The following is a 25,481-nucleotide window of genomic DNA, read 5'->3' as shown; positions in this document are numbered from 1 at the left end:
TCCAGATCACACAGTCTGAAGGTGTTCTTTGCCCCTTCCTCACACTAGTAAGTGACAATAAAAGTAACTGACTATCCTACTGAGAAAAAAGTTATTAATAAAAATGACAATCTGCCCCATCTCAAATGATTTAAAATCCCTCCAATGAACCAACTACTTTCATCTGATCATAACATGCATATCTATTTTCTGAATTTCTAAGAAGTCATTTGGATTCATTTATCTTATTAACATAATATGGTATATGCTCTTTCCTATAGAACTTAAACCTGTGAACTTCTCAGTTTCCCTGCTACAAAAAGTGTAATGCTAAACAATGTAAACATACAAACCCATCATGTACCCTGCCCTTGGATGGAGGCATTTACAAGATCTAGGTGGCACTGGTTCCTAGAATGAGGCATTACAGTGATTAAATAGAACCTATAAAGAAGAAGAGCATGCATTCAGATAGCAAGGTAAGCACAGTAGCCATGTTAAACACCCAGCAGAGCTGACTGGGACCTGATGCCTATTTTGTAATCTATCTTTGATATCAGAAATCAAGTTATCACAGCACGGCTCTATTCATCTAGTCTGGGGAGAGAAGCAATAAAATCGCACAGAGAAAGCAACAAGAGAGACTTTTTCTTACTAGTTTGTAGGTATCAAAGTAACCTCAAGTGTTAAAGCCCCAAACTTTAGGATGAGATGTCAGACTTTTCAGAATGTTACAACTCTAGGAAATGCTGTTATTAGTAAGCTGTATGAACAGGAGGGCAGGAAAATAAGTCAGAGCAGCCCCCGCTGCAGTCACACACACCCAGGTAGGCCAATCCAGTACCTCTGGGATCCACATTCCCAGAATATCGTTGTCACTGGTCAGGTCTTGTCCAAACATAGCTTCCATCGCTTCATCATCAAGATCAATTTCCAATTCCTCATCTAAATTAAAGTCATACAATGCCCCTGGGTCTTGTTGCAAAGATATTCCTTCTCTCCGACTTTGATTCCTATGGGCCTGCACAGAGCGGTATAACCCCGCTCAGAACAAAACAAGAAAGGCATTTTATTTGCATGTATAAAATAATTCTGAATATTTTGCCAGTTCTTAACTGCCATACAATGCAGGTGAGAGCCTACCTCAGCTGACTTATTGGATTCCAAACCACAGACATAAAACTTTACCTAACATATATATATATATATATTCCTCTTCTGTGAAATGGGGATAATAGTATTCATCCCTTGCAGAGCTGCTGACAGGTTTAAATAAGATAATCTATGTAAAATATTTCATAATGTTTGTTATATAGAAGAACACTCAATAAATATGGGCTGTTATTATCCTTTTAGTTTTTTTTTTGTCAGTCGCTTTCATTAAATATTAAATACACATCCTATATGTTCTAAGACAGTCTCAGTTTTTCTGTTTCCATAAATTACTGAACCATTATTTACGTTTTAATAGTTCAAAGATTAAACTCTGTTTTGACAAATGACATATTCTAGATTTTAGTTTGGAAAATATATTCCCTATAATTTAAATTTCACATGCCCAGAACATAATCTTAAAAATATTTACTAAGGTAATGAAAAAATATATCTTTGCTTATCTGGGCCTTACCTAGTAGTGAAACCCTAAAATTCACAAAGTACATCAGAAAAGCCAGTGCCTACTTTGGCACAGTGCTCTTTCTAGCTCCTTCTCATCAGTGGTGCCTTAAACATGCATCTTCACTTCTTAAATTATAAGTATTTTGAGGGCAGAGAGAGCATTTATGAAATTTCTCAATATTTACAAGTGACCAGTATAGCCTTCTTCACCCAGAGGGAACTTAAAAATAAATCTATGAATGTATGCTGTGATTTAAATTATGTAAAATTATATAAATGCATAGAAAGTAATATGCAAATAGTTGCTCTTTTAATGTGGAGGTACTGAATACTTAGTATCATTAGTTTACATCTTCTTTAATGTTGCTTTTACATTTACTTTAAAATATAAACAAACTATATATAATACTTTCACCAAGAGAAGGATGTGAAACATACACTTACCTGCTCTTGCTAGCAATGTTCGAGCAGCTAAATCAAATTTGTGCCTTCTTGTAACTGCTGAGCGACCCCTAGCGGGTGGTCCACTTCCAGAAGCTGCATTCTCTACATGATCCAGATTATCAGGGCTAAAAGAGCAAGTTTGAAAGCAACACACATTTTTAAAATTCATCATGAACAGAAAGCACAGGTGCAAGCTTGCTTGTAGTACTTTTTCCTCCAAATATTATCGAGAACAAAATATGTTTGTTTGTTTGTTTGTTTTGCGGTACGCGGGCCTCTCACTGCTGTGGCTTCTCCCGTTGCGGAGAACAGGCTCCGGACGCGCAGGCCCAGCGACCATGGCTCACGGGCCCAGCCGCTCTGCGGCATGTGGGATCTTCCCGGACCGGGGCACAATCCCATTTCCCCTGCATCAGCAGGCGGACTCTCAACCACTGCGCCACCAGGGAAGCCCCAAAATATGTTTTGAAACATATCTTTTGTGTCTGGCTTATAAATATGTCATATTGCCCTGAGCAATAATTTTAATTGGTTTTGAAATACACCAACAATGAAATTACGCTTAATGCGAGTTTAAATTCAAATGAGGTCAATGGCCTTAACTAAATCCTAAATGATTAAATACTTAAAAATTGAAACGATTGGGAATCCTTGCCTTGGAAAAACAGGTATTTCAAAATAAGTTATGAAAATATTCATTAAGCTTGTCAGAAAAAGTCTGCATATTAATATAAGACAAGAGCCCCCCATATAACTTCATGAGCTAAAATGAAACGAAGATTTAAAGTCATAAGAAGTGCTGAAGGGGGAGGATTTTAGAAAGAATTACAGAATATTTTATTACATTTCTTTTTAGGCTAGGCATTATCAGAGAATTCATTTCACAACTTTAAAAAGGGGGGTATTGTACTGGATATTAAAAACTAAAGAAGAAATGAAAATATAAACCCATATTAAGAGACAAAAAAGATTGAAAAGTCCATTTCTATTGAATGCATTACTTTAAGTCAATTTATATTAAAATGAACATTCTAGTTTATATCTCTTATATAAAATTATTTTATCAGCATATTTACTTTATTTCAGAATAAACTTATTTTAATTTTTAGTTTCTTCTTTTCAGCAATTTTATATTAAAATTATTTCCTTATTTTCATAAAAACATCATTCAAGTCAAAACCTGTCATGTCATTCTGTTAAGGGTGCTTCACAGAAACATAAGCTTGTAACTGAAATGTCCACCTTTTCATCTCTCTCTAGTTATCAACCTTATATACCATTAGAAGCATCTATGAAGGGACATAATGGGGTTCTTGGGGTACCATTTATAACACATGGAACAGAAATATGGAAATTGGAATTTCACCTTTCACTAAAGCCTTCCTCCATTTCAGCAGCATCAGCTGATGGTATGTCTCCTGGTGACTGCAAATAGCAGGGATCATTTGACTTCCCACCACTGCCTACAACTGTGGCTCCGTGCCTTGAGTCGGCTGTGCTGCCTGACTGGGGCTCCTCCTCATCCTCATGCCCAGGGTGCTCTATCATCCACATGGCAAGGACAGTGATGTTCTGGGCATCAGCCTCTCCTCGAGCACCTGAACAGGGGGAAAAAAAGGTCTAATACTGACTTTGGGCAAAATAATTAGTTATTCATGCTATCAGTTTAAGACTGTCTGCTATGTTGCCACTGTAACTGAATCTTGTGTTAAAAATCTTACAAACCTTTATGGCCTCTTAAAAAACATACTGCCTTTAATAAAGATGGTGCTTCTCATAATTGCATATAATGATACATAAAAAGTTACAGTAAGAAAAATAAAAGGAATACAAATTGGAAAAGAAGAAGTAAAACGGTCACTGTTTGCAGATGACATCATACTATACATAGAAAATCCTAAAGATGCCACCAGAAAACTACTAGAACTAATCAATGAATTTGGTAAGGTTGCAAGATACAAAATTAATGGACAGAAATCTCTTGCATTCCTATACACCAACAATGAAAGATCAGAAAGAGAAATTAAGGAAACACTCCCATTTACCACTGCAACAAAAAGAATAACATACCTAGGAATAAACCTACCTAAGGAGGCAAAAGACCTGGACTCAGAAAACTATAAAACAGTGATGAAAGAAATCAAAGATGACACAAACAGATGGAGAGATATACCATGCTCCTGGATTGGAAGAATCAATGTTGTGAAAATGACTCTTCTACCCAAAGCAATCTACAGGTTCAATGCAATCCCTATCAAATTACCAAATGGCATTTTTCACAGAACTAGAACAAAAAATTTCACAATTTGTACGGAAACACAAAAGACCCCGAACAGCCAAAGCAATCTTGAGAAAGAAAACGGAGCTGGAGGAATCAGGCTCCCCAACTACAAAGCTACAGTAATCAAGACAGCAAGGTACTTGCACAAAAACAGAAATATAGATCAACGGTACAGGATAGAAAGCCCAGAGATAAACCCATGCACCTCTGGTCACCTAATCTATGATAAAGGAGGCAAGAATAAACAATGGAGAAAAGACAGCCTCTTCAGTAAATGGTGCTGGGAAAACTGGACAACTACCTGTGAAAGAATGAAATTAGAACACTCCCTAACATCACATACAAAAATAAATTCAAAATGGATTAAAGACCTAAATGTAGGACTGGACATGATAAAACTCTTAGAGGAAAACATAGGGAAAACACTCTTTGACATAAATCATATCAAGGTCTTTTATGACTCACCTCCTAGAGTAATGAAAATGAAAACAAAAATAAGCAAATGGGACCTAATGAACCTTAAAAGCTTTTGCACAGCAAAGGAAACCATAAACAAGACGAAAAGACAACCCACACGTTGGGAGAAAATATTTGCAAATAAAGCAACAGACAAAGGATTCATCTCCAAAGTATACAAACAGCTCATGCAGCTCAGTATCAAAAAAACAAACAACCCAATCAAAAAGTGGGTGGAAGACCTAAGTAGACATTTCACCAAAGAAGACATACAGATGGCCAAGAGGCACATGAAAAGATGCTCAACATCACTAATCATTAGAGAAATGCAAATCAAAACTTCAGTGAGGTATCACCTCACACCAGTCAGAATGGTCATCATCAAAAAGTCTACAACCAATAAATGCTGGATAGGGTGTGGAGAAAAGGGAACCCTTCTGCACTGTTGGTGGGAATGTAAACTGATACAGCCACTATGGAGAACAGTATGGAGGTTCCTTAAAAAACTAAAAATAGAATTACCGTATGATCCAGCAATCTCACTACTGGGCATATACCCTGAGAAAACTGTAATTCAAAAAGACACATGTATCCCAATGTTCACTGCAGCACTATTTACAATAGCCAGGACATGGAAGCAACCTAAATGTCCATTGACAGAGGAATGGATAAGAAGATGTGGTACATATATATAAAGAAATATTACTCAGCCATAAAAAGAAATGAAACTGGGTCATTTGTAGAGATGTGGATGGACCTAGAGTCTGTCATACAGAGTGAAGTAAGTCAGATAGAGAAAAACAAATATCAAATATTAATGCATATATGTGGAATCTAGAAAAATGGTACAGATGAACCTGTTTGCAGGGCAGGAATAGAAACACAGACGTAGAGAACGGACATGTGGACACAGAGGGGAAAAGGAGGGTGAGATGAATTGGGAGATTAGGTTTGACATATATACAGTACCATGTATAAAACAGATAGCTAGTGGGAACCTGCTGTACAGCACAGGGAGCTCAGCTCAGTGCTCCGTGATGACCTAGATGGGTGGGATGGGGAGGGAGGGAGGTCCAGCAGGGAGGGGACATATGTATACATATAGCTGATTCACTTCACTCTACAGCAGAAACTAACACAACATTGTAAAGCAATCATACTCCAATTAAAAAAACATTAAAAAAAATTATACTACCTGTGGCTTCCATGGCTTTCGCAATCTGCCGGAGAGAGAACCCCATTTCCAACAAGGGTACTGCAATTGCTGGAGGAGGAGGAGAAGTTGAAAGTCTACTGCTTGGGTCTGACAAGGCTGAGACAAAAGAAAGAGAAGTCCTAAATATCACTATATGCCATGAATAAAAAGTATTCTTATAGTAACCATAATTCCCAATTTTCTTAATAGTGTCCAAATATAATGAAATGTTACTCTACTAAGAATTCTCTAGTAACTAAATATGATTAAATCTGATATAGCTTTTTAAGGTTTTTCTTAAAGATAAACTAGCTATAGACAAACCTGCTGAAAAAAATGTTTGTTTTCTTTTTAAAAAATAGTTTCCTACTGACAAAAAATTTCAAGCTTTACAAAAATTTGTAAGAATAGTACAAAGAATTCTTTTACCCTTGAACCACTGGAGAGTAAGTAGCAGACATAATGCTCCATCTTCCCTGAATACATTAATATATTTCTCTTACAAATAACAACATTCTCCTGTATAACCACAAGGCAACTATCAAAGTCAGGAAATTAACAATTATCATCTAATCCAGATTCCATTCTAGTTGCAAGGAAAGTCCTGATAACGTTCTTTACAGCAAAGGATCCAATCCAGGATCATCTTTACATTTAATTTTCATGTCTCTTCAGTCTCCTTCACTTTGATACTTTGAAGATTCCAGGCCAGTTATAGGGTAGAAAGTCCCTCAATCTGATGTCTTCTGTTTCCTCATGATTAGACTCAGGTTGTGCATTTTGGCAGGAGAAGCGCAAAATTGATGTTGCCCTCTTCTTACTGCATTCTATTAGATGGTTCATGATTTCATGTTGTCCTATTATGATGGGTCTGACAAGGTTAACTTGATGATGTTAACTTTGATCACTTGAGTGAAGCTGGTATCTGCCAGGTTTCTCCATTGTAAAGGTACTCTTTTTTTTATTTTCTTTGTAATTAGTAAGTATTTGTGGGAAAACACTATGAGAATAGGTAAATATCTCATTCTTCATCAGTTTCACTCTGCATCCATTTATGCTTACTGGCTGAATTAATTATCATTACAACGGTTGACAAAATGATGGTTTTTTTTAAGTCCATCATTGCTTTCAGATTCATCAGTTGGTATTCCACTCTAAAGCAAAGCTTCTCCTTTCTCCATCAGTATAGGGTTACGGATTCTCATTGCATTCATGAGTTACTATCTGTTATTGTAATTATTGTTTATTTTTATGCCCCAAATCTCCCAGATTTGGCCAGTGGATGTCCCTTCACTCTGATTTCTATATCCTTCCAGCCTGTGCCCATCATTCTCTGAGTACTTTGTCACTTTATGGCACAAGCTATTCTAGGCTCATCTCATACTGAGACCTGAAATCAGCCATTTCTCTCTCAGAAGATCAAGGTTCCTTCTAGTAGAGAATGGTATTTAAAAGACAGGATCTTGGCACTAGGTGTGTGTACTGCTACTGAAGCATCACTGTCCCAAGGCCCTCGCAGTGGACAGCTGCCAGTGGAGGCCCTCTTCACCCTATATGGTTCTGACACCTAGTGCCAGGCCATATGGACACTTCTTTGCCCCACTTGGACTCCAAAACGTTATGCCAGGCCACTCCCCACACACATGAGGTGTTTTTTTTTTTCACCCCAATCTGGCTCTGACAACCCATACTGGACTACCATGCCATGCACCTCCCATACTCTGCTGGCATGAGTGCCTCCCTAGCTTGGCCCCACTTAATGGCTTTCAAATTGAATTAGTAAGGAAGAAGGGAAGGAGGGAAAGAGGGAAGGATGGAGGGAGGGAAGACTATAACTCTCATTTTTGCTTAAAAAAATGTCATTACTGCTACAGTGGTGATAGCCCTGATATATCTGATGGACTTCTCCTTGCCACGGTAGAGTAACAGAGACTAGATTTACCCTCACCTTAAACAACTAAAAAAACAGACAAAAATTATCAAACAACAGTCTGCAGATATTGGACAATAGGTAGTGTAGGACGGTGATCCCTGAGAGAAGAGAATCAAATGAGGCAAGGTGTACAACTGCCTTAGCTTACTGCCTGGAAAGAACTTCCCAAACTGCAGGTCAGGGAGGGTAAATTCAAGCCAAACTCAATGGTCTCTCTGAATGGCGGAGACAGAGTAGAGAGTTCAAAAGTGGCTAGAATTCACAGGGCAGAATCCAGAAAGGGGAGATCTGTATGGAAAGAGGGCAGCTACATAGAGAATTCCAGAAATGTGCAGAGGGTCCTCTTCCCCTCAAGTCCTCAGCTGATGCTAATACAGCAACTATCCAAAGCTAGGGAAAGAATCACCAAGAAGTAGCAGGCAGAACAATCCTTAGAGCTCACATAGGGTTGGGAAGTTTGTGTTACAACAAGCCAGAATGAAAAAACTTTGTAATGCATAAGGTATTAGATACAATACTAAACAAACTAAAGGCTGTCCTGGTCCCACCTAACAAAGCTTAAAAGGAAGTCTTGAAAGAATCAAATTGTTTTCAAGTTACTTAACTGAATTCTAGAACAAAGTTTAAGTATAATACAATGAACGAAATACAAAATATCCAGCACCCAGCTAGGTAAAATTCACAATGTCTGGTACCCAATGAAAAATTACCAAACGTGCAAAGAAACAAGAAAACACAATTCAAGATGAGGAGAAAAATTAATAGAAACAGATCTAGAAATAATTGATAAATTAAGTACCACAGACATTAAAACATACTATAAATACACTTGATTCTCGTTAATTGTGGATTCCCTATCTGCCAATTAATCTACTCCTTTAAGTTAATTTGTAACTCCAAAATCAATACTCATGGCACTTTCACAGTCATTCACATGCACAGGGTGACCAAAAAATTCAGTCTTCTGATGCATTTGTTCCCAGCTGAGGTCAAACAAGGTGATGCTCTGTATTCTTGTTTCAGCCCTCAGACTATAACAAGTGTCCTTTCATGCTATTTAGTGTTACTTCTTTTGCATTTTTTGTGCTTTTTGTTGGTGATTTCATTGTTTAAAATGACCCCCAAGTATAGTGCTGAAATGCTGTCTAGTGTTCCTAAGTGCAAGAAGGCTAAAATGTGCCTTACGGAGAAAATATAAGTGTTAAGCTTCACGCATGCATGAGTTAATAGTGTTGCTGGCCATGAGTTCAATGCTAATGAATCAACAACACATATTAAATATGGTGTCTTTAAATCGAAACACACATAAAATAAGGTTATATATTGATCAGTTGACAAAGTGTGACCAGAAGCTCACAGAAATCTAGCCCTGTATTTTCCCTAGAGAACAATGGTTCAGTTTTCACTAATTCTGTGTTCACAGAATATAACTGTTTTAATAATGAGAACTGTTATTCCATGTATTCTGTAAGGCAGAGGAAAGACTGAGTATGTTAAAAAAGACATGGGAGATTTAAAAAAAAAAAGACATACAGAACTTCTAGAAAACTACAATATCTGAAGGGAAACATACACTGGATGGGATTAAGAGCAGATTAGACACTGCAGAAGACAATATTAGTGACCAGAAGGCACAACAATAAAAATTATCCAAAATCAAACACAGACAGGAAAAAGAATTGAAAACAAAAACAGAGCAGAGCATCAGTGATTGTGATCTGCGGGATAACTGCAAGTGGCTTAACATATATGTAACTGGAGACACTGAAATGGAGGAGTAGTGGAACAGAAAAAAATCTGAAAAAAATAATGAATGAAAAATTTCCAAATTTAATGGACAACTTTAAACCTACATGTCCAAAAACCTCAATAAACCCCAAGCACAAGAAACATGAAAAAAACTACACCAGGGCAGATCACAATCAAATTGCTTAAGCCCAGTGATAAAAAGAAAAATCTTAAAAGCAGCCAGAGAAAAAGGCATATTACATCAACATTAGAAAGACAGAAGACTTATCACTGGAAACAATGCAAATCAGAAGACAGTAGGGCAACACCTTAAAGTACTGAAGAAAAAGAAACAACAACTGTCAATATAGAATTCTATTCCCAGTGAAAATATTTTTTCAAAAAGTAAGGTGAAATAGACTCTTTTGGACATAAAAGAGCCAAAAGAATTCATCACTAGCAGATCACTACAAGAAATGTTAAAGGAAGTCTTTAAAGCAGAAGGAAATGATACCAGATGCAAATATTGATATACATAAAAGAATAAAGAATCTCAGAACTAGAAAATATGTGAGTTAATAAAAAATACATATTTTAGTTTTTTAAAATATCTTTAAAAGATAATTGGCTATATACAGCAAAAATAATAATGTATTATGGGGCTTTATAAGATTCATAGAAGTTAAATTTATAATAACAAAAGTACAAAGGCTGCAAAAGGGGAAATGAAAGCATACTATTGTTAGATTCTTTTATTATACATGAAGTGGTATAACATTACTTGAAAGTAGACTGTGATAATTAAGAATGCATACTATAAACCTGAAAGTAATCTCTAAAAACACAACAGCAAGTATAGCTAGTAAGCCAACAAAGGAGATAAAATGGAATTTTAAAAATATTCGTTTAGGGCTTCCCTGGTGGCGCAGTGGTTGAGAGTCCGCCTGCCGATGCAGGGGACACGGGTTCGTGCCCCAGTCCGGGAGGATCCCACATGCCGCGGAGCGGCTGGGCCCGTGAGCCATGGCCGCTGAGCCAGCGCGTCCGGAGTCTGTGCTCCGCAACGGGAGAGGCCACAGCAGTGAGAGGCCCGCGTACCGCAAAAAAAAAAAAAAAAAAAATATTCGTTTAATTCAAAGGAGATAGAAAAAGAGAAAAAAGGAAACAAGAACTGATGAGATGAAAAAAAAGAAGGTAGATTTAAACCCAGCTATAACAATAATCACAGTAAAGGTAAATGGTCTAAACATCCCAATTAAAAGGTAGAGAACGTAAGGCTGAATTTTGAAAGCTGGACCCAACTATAGGCTACCTTTAAGAAATCTACTTTAAATACAAAGACCCAAATAAGTTAAAGGTAAAATGACGGGAGAAGATACATGATTATAAAACAAATAAAAAATTCAGAAGTGGCTACATTTATACCAGATAAAGCAGATTTAAGGGCAAACAGTATTAACACAGATAAAGAGAGTCATTTCATAACAATAAAGAGGTCAATTCATTAAGAAGATATAAGAATCCTAAATGTTTATGGACCTAAAAACAGAGCTTTAAAGTACATGAAACAAAAACTAATAAATGAAAGGGGAAATAGACAAATCCACAATTATAGTTAGAGATTTCAACACCACTCCCACAGTAATTGATAGAATAGGTAAATGAAAAATAAGTAAGGATAAAGAAGACTTGGACAACACTATCAATCAACTTGACCTAATCAACAATTTCTAGAACATACCACTCAACAGTAGCACATACACATTTTTTCCAAGTGTAAATGGAATAGTTATAAAAACAGACCATAGGGCTTCCCTGGTGGCGCAGTGGTTGAGTCCGCCTGCCGATGCAGGGGACACGGGTTCGTGCCCCGGTCCGGGAGGATCCCACATGCCGCGGAGTGGCTAGGCCCGTGAGCCATGGCCGCTGAGCCTGCGTGTCCGGAGCCTGTGCTCCACAATGGGAGAGGCCACAAGAGTGAGAGGCCCGCATACCGCAAAAAAAAAAACAAAAAACAAAAAACAGACCATATTCTGCGCCATAAGACAAGTTTCAGAAATAGAGTCACAGATGTAGAAAACAAATTTATGGTTACCAAGGGGGGAAAAGGGGAAAAGGGATAAAGTGAGAGATTGGGATTGACATATAAACACTACTATATGTAAAACAGGTAACTAATAAGAAGCTACTGTATAGCACAGGGAACTCTACTCAATACTACTGAATGACCTATATGCGAAAAGAATCTAACAAAGAGTGGATATATGTATAACTGATTCGCTTTGCTGTACATCTGAAACTAACACAACGTTGTAAATCAACTATACTCCAATAAACATTTTTTAAAATGAATAAGCTTAAAATAGTGAATTGAACATAAGCATTTAGTTCTACTAATTCCTGAAAACCCATTAAAATGGCAGTAAAGGAAATATTTTAAATGCAGAAATCCATAAGGACTGAGAGAACAGGAAAACTGCAGTAAAATTTTAGAAGTAAGAAAGCCAATGGGCAAACATAAATTGCCTCAGTGGTCCTGAGAAAACTGAATCCTCCAACAGCAATGAGGAAAGTCAAAACAACAGAACTTATTCCTCAGAATCTCAAAATGTTCAGAAATGGGTGGTAGCAGATACTTCTGGAAACCAAAGTGAGGCAAAAAAATAGGACTGACTGAGAGTCTAAGAAGCAGTTAGAAAATGGTACAACCACTATGCGACACTATAGGCAGTTTCTAAAAAAGTTACATATCTACCACCAAAAAATAAATAAATAAAAATAAAATAAAATAATTCAAATTATACAAGATATGTTCTTTGATGAAAATGAAATTAAATTAGAAATCAACAACAGAAAGATACCTGGAAAATCCCCTAGTATTAGGAAGTGAAATAACATACTTCCAAATAACCCATATGTCAAAGAAGGTATCAGGGGCTTCCCTGGTGGTGCAGTGGTTGAGAGTCCGCCTGCCGATGCAGGGGACACGGGTTCATACCCTGGTCCGGGGAGATCCTACATGCCGCGGAGCGGCTGGGCCCGTGAGCCATGGCCACTGAGCCTGCGCTCCACAACGGGAGAGGCCACGACAGTGAGAGGCCCACATAACGCAAAAAAAAAAAAAAAAGAAGGTATCAATGGTAAACTAGAAAGTACTTTAAACTGAATGAAAATGAAAACATAGCATTTCAAAATGTTTGGATTGCAGCAACATCAGTGCTTAGAGGGAAATTAACAGCATTAAAAATGCCTATATTAGAAAAGAAGAAAAGTCTAATATGACTGATGTACAGTACATTATTTCTCTCTTATATAGCCATAATTCAATCTACAGCTTCAAAAGAGAGAAGACAGCTCAGTTTGATGGGGCAGATCCCCCTTAATTAAAATCACTGTTCTACCTTCAGTGAAGACAAAACACAATGCCCACATAATAAAGTCTCACACATATGGAATGTCAAGGTCTGGGTGTCATAGCGCATGATAGCACACGCACCTGTGCGGTTAGCTGGCCTTGCTGACTGGGAATCAGGAGAAGTTAAGCTTTGCCTCCTTCCTACTTCATCAGAAGGAGAGGTTGGTAACGATGATATTGGAGGAGTCTGTGCACGACGTGTGGGAAGTACAGTGGTAGTTGGGTAACTAGAGAACATTTGCCTTTAAGAAAACAACAATGGTTAGCACAGAAATCCAATTAGAAAATAATGTATACATCACAATCTTCTTACAGAAGAATATGAGACCTGGAAAACTATACAAGTTAGCTATAGTTTAATCGGGGAGAGGGAAGAGAGACTCCACAGTTTTAAAAGTCGTTACCTCATAGGATGCTTTTACTATAAAAGTAATACCTTTTCACGTGTTCAGCAAAATGAAAGCAACATAGCAGGTGGGGGGAATACAGCAATTAACAAAATAGATTTTTAAAAAATCTCTGCCTTCACGCAGCTTTCCTTCTACTATAATACCAAGGTGACAGGGGTATTTTGGTAGGCATATAGTAGTTAGAGAATAAAGAAGACTTTTAAAGATAGATAAATTATAAGTTACTTCAGATACATACATTCGCTATAGCCATGAAATTATTCACATGGATTCAAAGTGAGAGTCTATAGGTAAGTTACGGAAAGAAAAGTGCCCAGTCACCCAACACAAATGAAAAACAGCATATGAATGATATGTCAGCTGTGTAGAGGGGTAAAAGTACAGGAGAAGCAGCCCCTCTCACGCTGAAAAGGCAGGCACTGGCTAAAAATAAGTCCAGGAAGATCCTCACTGAGTGACTGCTCTTTAGATTTGTCCAACAAAACTAATAACTTTTTAAGCATCAAAAGAGCACTGTCAACCCAGTCAAGCAACTGTGATACGATGGTATCCACATAGGGGGCAGCTGCTCCCTGATTTTTCTTGTATTAAATGATGTTGAGCCAGGCAGAGACAACTGCAGCTCTACTACAGTCTTAGCCAATAGCAGGGAAATGCAGACTAAGAGGAAAGAAGGAGTCACAGGCCTGGTGAATGTCTCTCGGAGCAAGGGAGCATTATTTTACCATTGAATTCCACACCTATGGAGTTTGAAAGGAAACAAAGAGTCACAGTGTTACTGATTCTCTGTGGATGCCTTGAATTCTGTAATTGGCAGAAGGATTAAAAACCATATTAGAATATCCTATCACTCTTCTCTTCCTCCTTTCTTGAACAGAGGCACTTCCTGGAACTGTGTTACTTAAGTGAGAGAGCTAAGAGGCAGATGTGTGGGGACCCGCCACTGGTAGCTACTTGGATTAGCGCTCCTTCTGTCTAAGACCAGAGCAATAATTCTTAATGTGTGAGCTGAAGCTCACTGCATCAGAATCACTGAAGAAACTTAATTCAAATGCAAACTAGGTGCCACACCAGACCTACTGAATGCGACTTGCTAGGGAATACAGCCCCAGACATTTAAAAAGTTTCCCAGGTGGCTCTTGTGCACACCAAAATTTTAGACTCATTACGATAATAGCCACTCTCTCTCCTATCCTCTAAGATGTGTTTACACACTGGAAACAATAATGACCTATCAATTAAGGGAAGGGGGGAAAGAAATAAGAAAAAGGGAGACTAACTATTCTGCTTCCCTTCATTTCACTTAAGCCCTCGTTAAGAGAGCTCACAAAAGTCTCTCCCTAAAGATTTTCACTCAAAGGTTTTTATTTTATGTATACATCTGGCAAACTGAAGCAAAAAGAAACTTGAGCATTCTTTGGAATTTATGAGTCTACTAAAATAGGGCTGGATGAAGAAGATCATAAGACATGCTCTTTCATTTGAAAAGTAGACTTGTTTGACCTTATAGAAAGAATAAAAGTATAGTTAAAGAATTATGCTTAAAAGGAAAACACCAAGAAGAGAAAATCATTTTCCTGGAGGTAAGCTCTTTCTTGAGGCTCTAATATTCAAAATGCAAGTATTTACCTTTGGAGGAAAAAAAATATTCAAAAGCCTAGCCAAAAAAAAAAAAAAAAAGATCATTATAAGAAGATAGAGTACTACAGTACCTGATTGTCTGTGGTACTGCTGATTAGATCTGGGACCACCACTAACTGGCTGAGAGACTTTGGGCAAGTTATTAAACTTCTGAGGGACACTTCCAACTTCAGTAAAATGAGTTTGACTATATGATCTCTTGGGTTCCCTCTAGCTCTAGAATGCCTTGACTTAGTTGGACACATTCTTCACAAGAGAACAACTGTGTGTTTAGAACCACAGGCATCAATATGGCAGACATTAAAGTCAATTTCCCTACCTGAGAAGACTAAGTGGCATCACTCCTGGGGACTCAGATGCAGGCACCGTTTCTGTGTCAGTGACTGGAGTGGTGGCAGTTGTGGTGTCCTCCAGTGAGCTGCTCATAAAGGATGTTGTACTCGAGGCTGATGGGCTAGTGGTAACTGGCGTCTGTGCCTGTTGGGCTTGGTCACTTTCTTCAGCTTGTTGATCAATCTCTATAAACCAAGATTACGGTTAAGAAAGTAGTAAGGATTTGTTTTTTTCAAAAGTGACGAGGGAATGGGAAGCTTTTAATTTGGAAAGCTTCTAAATATATTTCATAAGTATCAATTTCTGCAAAAGATTTACAGAAAAAAATGTTCTTATATATATAATCCTGCATTCACTATTGTACTTGTTATAGACTCTACAGACAATAATGTAACAAGCCCTTGTAATTACTCATTTCTTATTTTAGAGAAGGTGCTCTTAAAAACAAAAAAGTTTCACTTTTGTTTGTTAAGATTTAACCAGAGGTTCTCTAAAGATCATTAAAACTGTGTTTCCGGGCTTCCCTGGTGGCGCAGTGGTTGGGAATCTGCCTGCTAGTGCAGGGGACACGGGTTCGAGCCCTGGTCTGGGATGATCCCACATGCCGCGGAGCGACTGGGCCCGTGAGCCACAACTGCTGAGCCTGCGCGTCTGGAGCCTGTGCTCCTCAACAAGAGAGGCCGCGATAATGAGAGGCCCGCGCACCGCGATGAAGAGTGGCCCCCGCTTGCCACAACTGGAGAAGGCCCTCGCACAGGAACGAAGACCCAACGCAGCAAAAATAAATAAATTAATAAAAACTGTGTTTCCTTAGCATTTTGATTTTGATGCCTATCTTTAGTCTTTAAACAAGCAAAGATGAAGATATGTAGATACAAGAATAATAAAAACCTAAACAGAAACTCCATGTTCTGAAAATGACAGTGCTTCACAAAATAAACTACTCCCAAGAGTTTAAAAAAAAAAAGTTAAAACGTCTAAGGGCTTACAAATATTTGTAATTTTTCCTATCTGGTAAGGGAGCCTACAAATAAACATAATCAAGATAGCAGTTGTTACAAATAGAGAGCTAATTCTATTTGGCTTGCTAAATGACGAAGTACTTTTCATAATCATGATCTTAACACTCCTATTTATATGCACCACACACCTCTCTCTTCCTACTTACTATCTAAGCTAAAAAAGGAAGAAGGGGAGTAAGGGAAAAGGTAAAAGAAGAGGAAGAGGAAGGGAAGGAAGAAAAAAAGAATGGAAGCACCATGAAGGCAGGTGACTTTGTTTTGTTGACTCCCCAAAATCTAGAATAGTACCTGGCACACTGTAAGCACTCAGTAAACGTTTACTAAATGAACCTCATTTTTATCTCAGAATTCATATTATCCCCAAAGGTGAGGATAAAAGATAAAACAAGGTTTTTTACACACAATATATAGTCTATGAAAGTAGTACTTTAAAAAGTCCTTTAAAATGTCTCTGAGAAGTTATCAGAATAATATATATATTGAATCAGATCAGTAAATACATGAGTACCTTCTGTGGCACGAGTTAAATTTCAGTTTTATGAAATGTAATAATTATTAAGTTCTAATACTTGCATAGGTTTAAAATAGAAAATTATAGGTACAGGCACACCTCGGAGATATTGCGGGTTTGGTTCCAGATAACTGCAATAAAGCAAATACTGCAATAAAGTGACTTTTTGGTTTCCCAGTACATCTAAAAGTTATGTTTACACTATACTGTAGTCTGTTAAGTATGCAACAGCATTATGTCTTAAAAAAAACCCCAAAAACCAATGTATATATCTTAATTAAAAAATACTTCATTGCTAAAGAATGGTAACCATCATCTAAGCCTTCAGCAAGTCACAGCAGCAACATCAAAGATCACTGATCACAGATCACCATAAGAAACATAATAATGATGAAAAAGTTTGAAATATTGTGGAATTACCAAAATGTGACAGAGACACAAAGCAAGCAAATGCTGTTGGAAAAATGGCACTGAAAGACGTGCCTAACCCAGGGTTGCCACAAACCTTCAATTTGTAAAAAACGCAGTATCTGCGAAGTGCAATAAAATGAGGTATGCCTGTAGACAGATGATTATTAATATAAAGAAACAGAAAGGAACTGTTTTCCTTGCAAAGGAAATGTGAAAATTGCTTTGGCCAAAAAAAAAAAAAAACAAAACAAAACTTGTAAGTCTTTAATAGAATATATCACTTCTGACAATTATGAATAATTTCAATAGCACGGAGCAAAAATTTTAAAAATCAGATAACTTACCTTGCTTAATTTTGCCCCCAAACTGGTCTTCCAAAAGGCCATGGACCACTAACTTATAGATCATGGCTTGAGCTCGTTCCAGATCTGCTAATCCCAGGGCTCTCTTTATGGGTGACCGCATAACTGCTCGTTTCACCATGTGGCGCATCAAGAACTGAAGGGCTGCACGCATCTCCACATCTTCATGAACAACTGGAGAGCTCGCACAGTCTGAGTTGTGGCCATTTTCAGCCAGAACTTTTGGTATCAGCAACAGTTCCGCATATTTACTACAGCCAAGAAGAGCACTAAGTGATTTCATAGCACCGAGGTAGAGATAGGACAGCTGGACTGCTCTGATTTCTGACTGGGCTATGTCATGGTTTTTGGATATGTGTTCGTGATTTTTTCTTTTTCCTTCTGTTATTTGATGTTGGGATTCCACACCTGGCACTGTTGAATCTAAAGAAAATGAAGCTATTTCGTTTTCTGATTTGGAGCTTGTGGTACCCTGACTTTTAACATCATCAGATGTTAAGCCTGTTCGTGTATCTAAAGCAGATTCATTCTCAATTTTCTGCTCAACATCCCCTTTCTCCTCAGACTCATGTCGGTGTTTCTTTTCATGTCGCTTGGTGCTCTGTTTGCCCATGTCTTCGTGAATGCCAGTCAGATATGTGAGGTCCAGCAACACAGAAGCCGTCAGGCCTCGAAATCGTGCCACGTCAAAAGGAAGCGGTTCACAGGGTTCCAGATTATACAATGGAGTATCACTAGGCGACCAAAAAGTTGGGAAGCTTTAATAAAGATCAGAATGACACAGGAAGAAGCAAGTGAGGGATAGACAAGAGGAAGGTACAGAAAATAATGTAGACAAAATACAATGTATCATGTACACAGTACAGAGAATAATTTGCACAAACTAGAGAACTCATTACAAACAGAAAAATGAATCTATTATGAGAAAATGGGGAGATGTGATGTTAAACGCAAAAGCAATGAGATGTTCATATGCTTTCAAACAAGAATATTCATTATTATATAATATAAGCCAGGAACTGGCAAAATTTCTGTAAAGAGCCGAACAGTAGATATTTTAGGACTTGGAGGCCACATGGTCTCTGTTGCAACCTTTCAACCCTGCCATCATAGTGTGAGCGCAGCCACTGATAAACCTGAATGAATGTGTGTGGCTATGTAACTTTATTTACAAAAAGAGGAGCCGGACCAGGTGTAGTATGCTGCTCCCTGATGTAAGCTATTTGGAAAGTTTGCATAATAAATCTACTTTATTTTATGGGTAATGGCCATTTATAACCTGTTCCAGATAAGACTTTGTTTCATTCAAAAAAATTACTTTGTAGTCTTCAATAAATGCTTCTAATTTAGTTTAAGCAAAAACATGATCAAGTATTTCCTGATACTCATCAAGAATTTCCATAAGTTTAAACATGTTACAATTAAACAAATTGGAACAGAAAACTTTAGCAAGTATACAAAGTTTGGTGGCATGCATTTGTTCTATTAACTGAAATCTTGGTTCTAGCTTAACTTTTCAAATCTTGTTTTCCCTTTGTGTCATTTTTCTTGTTGGTTTTAATTTAATTACTTTGCTATATCGTATTAGGCATCATAAATCCTTTCCGAAACAAGGCAAAGAATAAAAGAAAAGGCAGATACTTTCACAAGTAAAATTTTCATTGCTTTCTTAGCTTGAAGTCCATTAACTCCTGAAATTGTGTGTAAACTTCATGTATGGTTATTTTTCAGCTGAGAGGGTCCATAGCTATCATTAGATTCTAAAACAGTACCACCTCCAAAAAATTACTGAAGAACCACTGTTTTGTTTTTTTGGGTTTTTTTTTTGCAGTACGCGGGCCTCTCACTGTTGTGGCCTCTCCAGTTGCGGAGCACAGGCTCCGGACGCGCAGGCTCAGCGGCCATGGCTCACGGGCCTAGCCGTTCTGCAGCATGTGGGATCTTCCCGGACCAGGGCATGAACCCGTGTCCCCTGCATCGGCAGGCGGACTCTCAACCACTGCGCCACCAGGGAAGCCCGAACCACTGTTTTTGATACTGTCCCATGTCATATTAACAATGGAATCACTTTAAGCAGTATAATGAACAGTTACATAGTATCATCAATAAATCCATGTTTTCAAATGATATAATTCTGTACAGTCATTAGATGAGTGAGTCTCCTTATCGACTGAGATACTTGACATACTTCCTTTTAAACATATGAAGTTTCTATTTCACACAAATCCTATCTGATTGCAAACACATCTAAATGCTTTTAAGCACACAGTTTGTGCCAAATAAATGTAATTTTCATACCCATCCAACATGTTGCACACTAAGGGTATAGAAATATATGCTTAAAAAAAGGCAAGAATACTTAAAAATCACAGATAATCCAAAACCTAATTTTAGTCACTCAAATGTTCCCATTGTACATTCAAAGCCCTCCTACGTAAAATGTAACTGACAGATCTGCTGACTGGCTTTTTTCTGTCCCAATGTGTAATGGAAATGATTAAAAAGGAGGAAGCCAAATGAAAAATAGAAAGAAGGATCCCAGTTACACCTAAACTAGTGAGCTTACCATTTCTTCACAAAACAAAATAAAAACTATATATTTTACAAGCCACTAGTATTCCAAGGAACACAAGTCTGGGAAATATTTCTTTATGAAATCACAGTACTCATACCCAGATGTATGAAAAAAATTATTTTAAAAAGTTAATTGGCAGCTCACCTAAAATACATAATTACTCACTGTCCATAGGCAATGGCCCATTTCACCAATAAATACTCATTTGCTGAAAGTGTAACTCAACAAATCATACCTGATGGTAATTTCTGCTTCATCCCATTGGACTTTGGCAGACGTGCTGCCCTCCTTGACCACTCCCAGCAGTGTGGCATGGCGCCCAGTTTGCTTGTGAACACACCGACCTCCAACTCTAAGACCAGCATCAACTCCTCCTATCACTGCCAGCACGGGCCACACCTCTATGCAAAGGGTCCTCAGCTGCGGCTCTGACAGGTCAGCAAGGCCATGTCTATTGTGTTTACCTTTCTCTTCCTCTTTGCTCTCCTTCTCCTCTCTCATTTCATTTTCCTCTCGGCTTTGAACCGAGCGGCTTTTCTTTAGCTTCTGACCTGAATCTTTAATACATATCTTAATTTTGTGTAGCCTTTCCATCATTTTTTTGTTAATGCAGTAAGTCCAACGGTCTGTTCGATGAAGGATACGAATAAGCTGAATAGTGGCCTCTGCCAGCACTGCTGCTACTGGACTACAAATGGGGTCTCCTGGAAGTAAGTCTCGTGGTGTGCCACGCATCTGCATATCACAAATTTTCACCTATAAAAGAGGGTAGCAAATGTGTGATTATTAATAGTTCTCTATTAATTCTGTAAATTATAAAACTATAAATTCCAACACATGAGTCCCATGTGGAACTAGTATTTGGTCTCCTGATACATGTCTATTACACTATTGGCCCCCAATAAGGAGGGAACAAATATTACAGTTCTACTGAAGTCAGCAGCAGTATGGTCCTGTGAAATAAGCTACCCTGTCATTTAAACTGCGTGCAGTCTGTGAGCAGCAGTGCTGTTGTGGCCACCCAAGAGATAGATATAGACCAAGGTGTATGTGACTGACTCCATTTAGCACCAACCCCCACCCCCCGGAAAAGTCTTGAGGATCTAGCCACTCTAGTCCTCAAGACACCAGAATAATAACGAGTCCTGGGACCATCTTATATTGTTCCAGCGGCACAAAGATAAAATCCCAAGGCTAGAAAATTGGTATATTCTCAATCTGGACACGCATTTCAAATAAGACATAGAGGCTGAAAGAAGAGCAAGACTTGGGTTCAAATCTTAATTCTGTGTAATTTTTGGAAATCATTTAATCTCACTAACCTCAGCTTTTTCAACTGAAAAGAAAATCGGCACTAATAACATTATCTATCTGTTACTATATTAAAGATTAAATTAGACTATGCACATAAAGTGCTTATCAGTACAGTGCCAGACACCCAGTAAATGTTCAAAAAATGTTAACTATTATTAGTATTGTTTTTTATCAGATTCTGAAGTCAGAAAAGGCTTCTGGGTAGAATAAAGTGATTGATACAAAGCCTATGGTTAAATTAATTCCTTCAAGGTTCACAAATGTTAGGGAGCAACAGGCCATCATTCTAACCAGAACGTACCAGTACCTATTCTAGGCTGCAAGAATATCATCAGGGAAAGGGATAAAAGCAGGTACTGGGTTGCCTCTTTATTTCATTTCCAGTTCAGTTTTGTTGACGACCTGGTTCAAGAAGCAGTTCCCCTCTCTCATGAATGGCTAGCTTGAAATTATACCTCCTTGAAAATTTTAAAAATATATTAAAAGCCCAGAATAAATGGTAACTTTCATGGTTAGAGTTTACCAAATCTAGCACTTCCATTATAGACACATTATATATGAGATGGCTTGAAAACTTTCTACTAAAAATTAACTAGAAATTCCGGAGACCAGACCTAGGCTACTTTTACTTGATGTTATATCCTCAAGTAAAAGGACGGGGTAGAAAACAAATCAACCCACAGGGAGACCACAAAGAAGTTTCTCTCTAACTGGGTTTTACATGAGGAGAAAAAAAAGTTTTTAATGAGAGGGTTATCTCTTTAATACTGTCCTCCTGAAGGTTTAAGGTTCAAATTTACACCATCTACAAGGTCTGAGAACCCTCTAAGCTGAATGAATGAAAGGCAGCTTCCCCGTCATAACTGAAACCTCCATTATTCACCTAATGGTATCTGATTACAATGAAGATTATTTTTAGATTCCTCTCTCATATGCACAACTGCCAGTAAACCAGATTATCCCTAAACTATTTCCTATAATTCCTATAATTGCACATATGTTTGAAAGTTGACTCACTATATTCAAATTACCAGAATATCAAATAGTGCCTTAATAAAGAGCAAAGGCAACTTCTAAAAGTAATCTAACCTTCATCTGGAAGAGTAAATTATCTGAGCAAGTACTTTTAATGGTAGAAATAGCTTATTATTTCTGTGAACTCTGATGTTAACAAATATTAATAAAAAATAACAAATACCCTTTATGCTTAATTACAAAGGTTTGAGGTTTCATTACCTTTTCCCCTGGGTTGCTACTATAGAACATTACGCATGGGTACAACTCTGCTGCATCCACATCTTCAAAAGCTAATTTGGGTTCCTATAGTGTGGCAGAGGTGATGGGAAAAAAAGGAAACAAAATTTTTTTTTAATTGATAATATCCAAGACACATTAAGAATCAAAGCTCTTATGAGACAGAGTAAGTTACTAGAGCCAAATCTCAATTAACCTTGCTAACCATGCTAAGGAAATTCCACATATAATAAATGACCTTAATTTGTTCCTCTGTTTCAACAATCTTCCTGGGATTTTACTATCTTTCTTTTTTTTTTTTGGTGCTGATAAATATTATAAGAACAGAAAGGTATTAGAGAAAAAGCAGAGAAGAGAAAATAATCTATAAACTGAATAGCTAGTACCTGAGTAACTGAGTTGAGGATAAATAAAAACAGGAAAACATGCAATACTTCTGAATGAGTTTCAGTACCTCTCCATTTTTCCCAAAGGAAATGGTCCTGGCTTCCATGTCTAACACACAGATAATGAAATCTCCTTGAGTAAAGCTGGACAATGTCAGAGTCTGTTCTCCATTGTGATAGAGGTTACCACTGTAGGCCCGATAGAGCCACATATCCGAGGTAGTACGGTGGTTAAAGTCATGTACTGGCCAGCGAGAAACTCCAACACAGGTGCCTTCATTACCTCTGTTTTCCTTCACAATGTAAAACTAAAATGAAAGTGGTAATGTTCATTAATATTCAAAAAACTTGTTTATATACTATTAACTGTATAAAGCCATACTGGGGAATGTTTGTGAATAATATTTATGCATTTATGAGAATATAAATAAACATATTTTCAGCTTAAGTGAAAATAACATACAAATGAAATAATTTCATGATTTTGTAAAGATTTTAAGACAGATTTAATCTTTACCTTGTAGAACATTTAGAATAACCTTTGAGTATTTAAAATAAACAATTTTAACTTACATCTTAATTATGAAGCTGAGGAAGTACATCTAGTCCAGAAAATTATTAATGGAAAGCTTCAATTCTTTATACCAATTTTCTAACTACTCTCTTGTGTATACTTCTGTGCAGAAAAGAGTTAATACAGCAGGCCTGAGACTGCTGTCTTTAAAAAGGCATGCTTGTAACACTGGCCCTTGGCTAGTATCTGGGAATTCGACTTGTATACAGTTTCCTACACTGTTAGAAAACTTTCCCAAAATGATTCGGGTGGCTCACCAGGACAAGAATGTTTGAACAAACAATGTGGTTTACACTGAACACGAACTTTCCTTTTGGGAGCTGGAGTTTTGGTACGTGCCAGGCAGAGGATACCTTCATGATCAGTCTCCAGTAAAAATCTTGGGAACTAAGTCTCTAAGGGGGTTCCCTAAAACATCACACACATGTTGCTGCATTTTCTTGCTAGGACAAGACTGCAGTCCATGTGACCCTTCATGGGAGGGAGAGAACATAAGGAAGCCTCCACGTGGATTCCTCCAGATGTCACCTGTGTCTTTTTTCCTTATTATCCAGTTATGTATCCTTACTACCTTGTTATAATAAACCCCAGTCATCATGAGTACAATGATAATACTGAGTCCTATGAGTCCTTCTATCAAATCTTTGAACATAGGGGTCACCTTCAGGACCTCTGACAAAATGGTGGCAACGTGAGCTCCACTTAGAACAACTCTAAGTCATTAAAATATAATTATATATTTGGGAAAAAGAGAGAGAGATAGAACTGGGGAAAGACAAAACTCTAGTGGCTATGGGGTTACACGTGTTATGAAGCAGCAGGTGAGTGGCTATCTGTTGTGAGAGGTAAAAGTTACCTATGGAATTCAAAACTAATAGATCCAACCCCAGGAGGGTTGGCTCACTGGGTCCCCTGGCTGCTTTTGGCCCTGTAAGATAAAGTGAGGCGCAAAGAGCAGCCAGAAGAAAATTTGTGCTCTTCTCTCCTCTAGGTGGGAGGAGAAAGAGAGCCCAAGCATTCTCACACATGGGCTTTGGATGGGCCGAAGAATAAACATTAGCTTGCAGCTGCTCTCTTGTCCAGGTGGGAGGGGGAAAAGTTCAAAAATTCCTGAAGATGAGTTTGGGGTAGACCAAAAGTATTAGAAGTATGTGTTGCTCTTTCCTCCAAGTGAGAGGAGAAATATTTAAATCAGTTCCCAGGGCTGGAGTAAAGCTTTAAATAGATGAAAGAGAGGGAGAAATGGAGAAAGGGAGAGAGAGAAAAGAAGAAAAGAAAAGAAAATACTCCAGCGATTTTCTTTAGCCTAGATGCTGTCACTGCTGTACCAGTGCCCTGGCCCAACCAATTAACCCTAAAAATGCTAAATTTACTGCTAGGGGTCTGAGTAAACTTGAGATCTGTGGGAAAAGGGAAAAGTAAACTGTATACAACAGCTTCACTTTGTGGCTACTGCATCTAGATGTATGATAAAAAATGATGTAAAAACGTTATATGCTCGTAACTTCATAAATACTAAGAGATCATCCTGATAAGTAAAAGCTGCAAAGGAAAAGTCAGTGGGATACAACTTCCTTGCTTTTTGCCCCAGTTGAGTAGATCGGAACTTAAATTCTTTGAGTACTGGAAACAAAACAAGC

The 25,481-nt window shown here is 37.8% G+C and overlaps 1 protein-coding gene across 1 annotated transcript in view; it reads right to left on the bottom strand.

Annotated features, from left to right (window-relative positions):
- HERC1 (HECT and RLD domain containing E3 ubiquitin protein ligase family member 1) overlaps positions 1-25,481 on the bottom strand; it is a 216,611-nt gene that overhangs the window by 58,520 nt on the left and 132,610 nt on the right. The window contains 10 exon segments of the mRNA XM_032621703.1: positions 803-1,023; positions 2,041-2,165; positions 3,407-3,638; positions 5,973-6,089; positions 13,130-13,290; positions 15,419-15,617; positions 17,721-18,496; positions 20,549-21,069; positions 22,864-22,947; positions 23,336-23,575. Of these exon segments, the coding sequence (XP_032477594.1) occupies positions 803-1,023; positions 2,041-2,165; positions 3,407-3,638; positions 5,973-6,089; positions 13,130-13,290; positions 15,419-15,617; positions 17,721-18,496; positions 20,549-21,069; positions 22,864-22,947; positions 23,336-23,575 (2,676 nt within the window).

This window comes from Phocoena sinus, chromosome 2 (genome assembly GCF_008692025.1).
Source record: "Phocoena sinus isolate mPhoSin1 chromosome 2, mPhoSin1.pri, whole genome shotgun sequence".
Taxonomy (NCBI): Eukaryota; Metazoa; Chordata; class Mammalia; order Artiodactyla; family Phocoenidae; genus Phocoena; species Phocoena sinus.
Note: the sequence above shows the minus strand (reverse complement) of the source record. Positions and strands in the feature narration are given on the sequence as shown.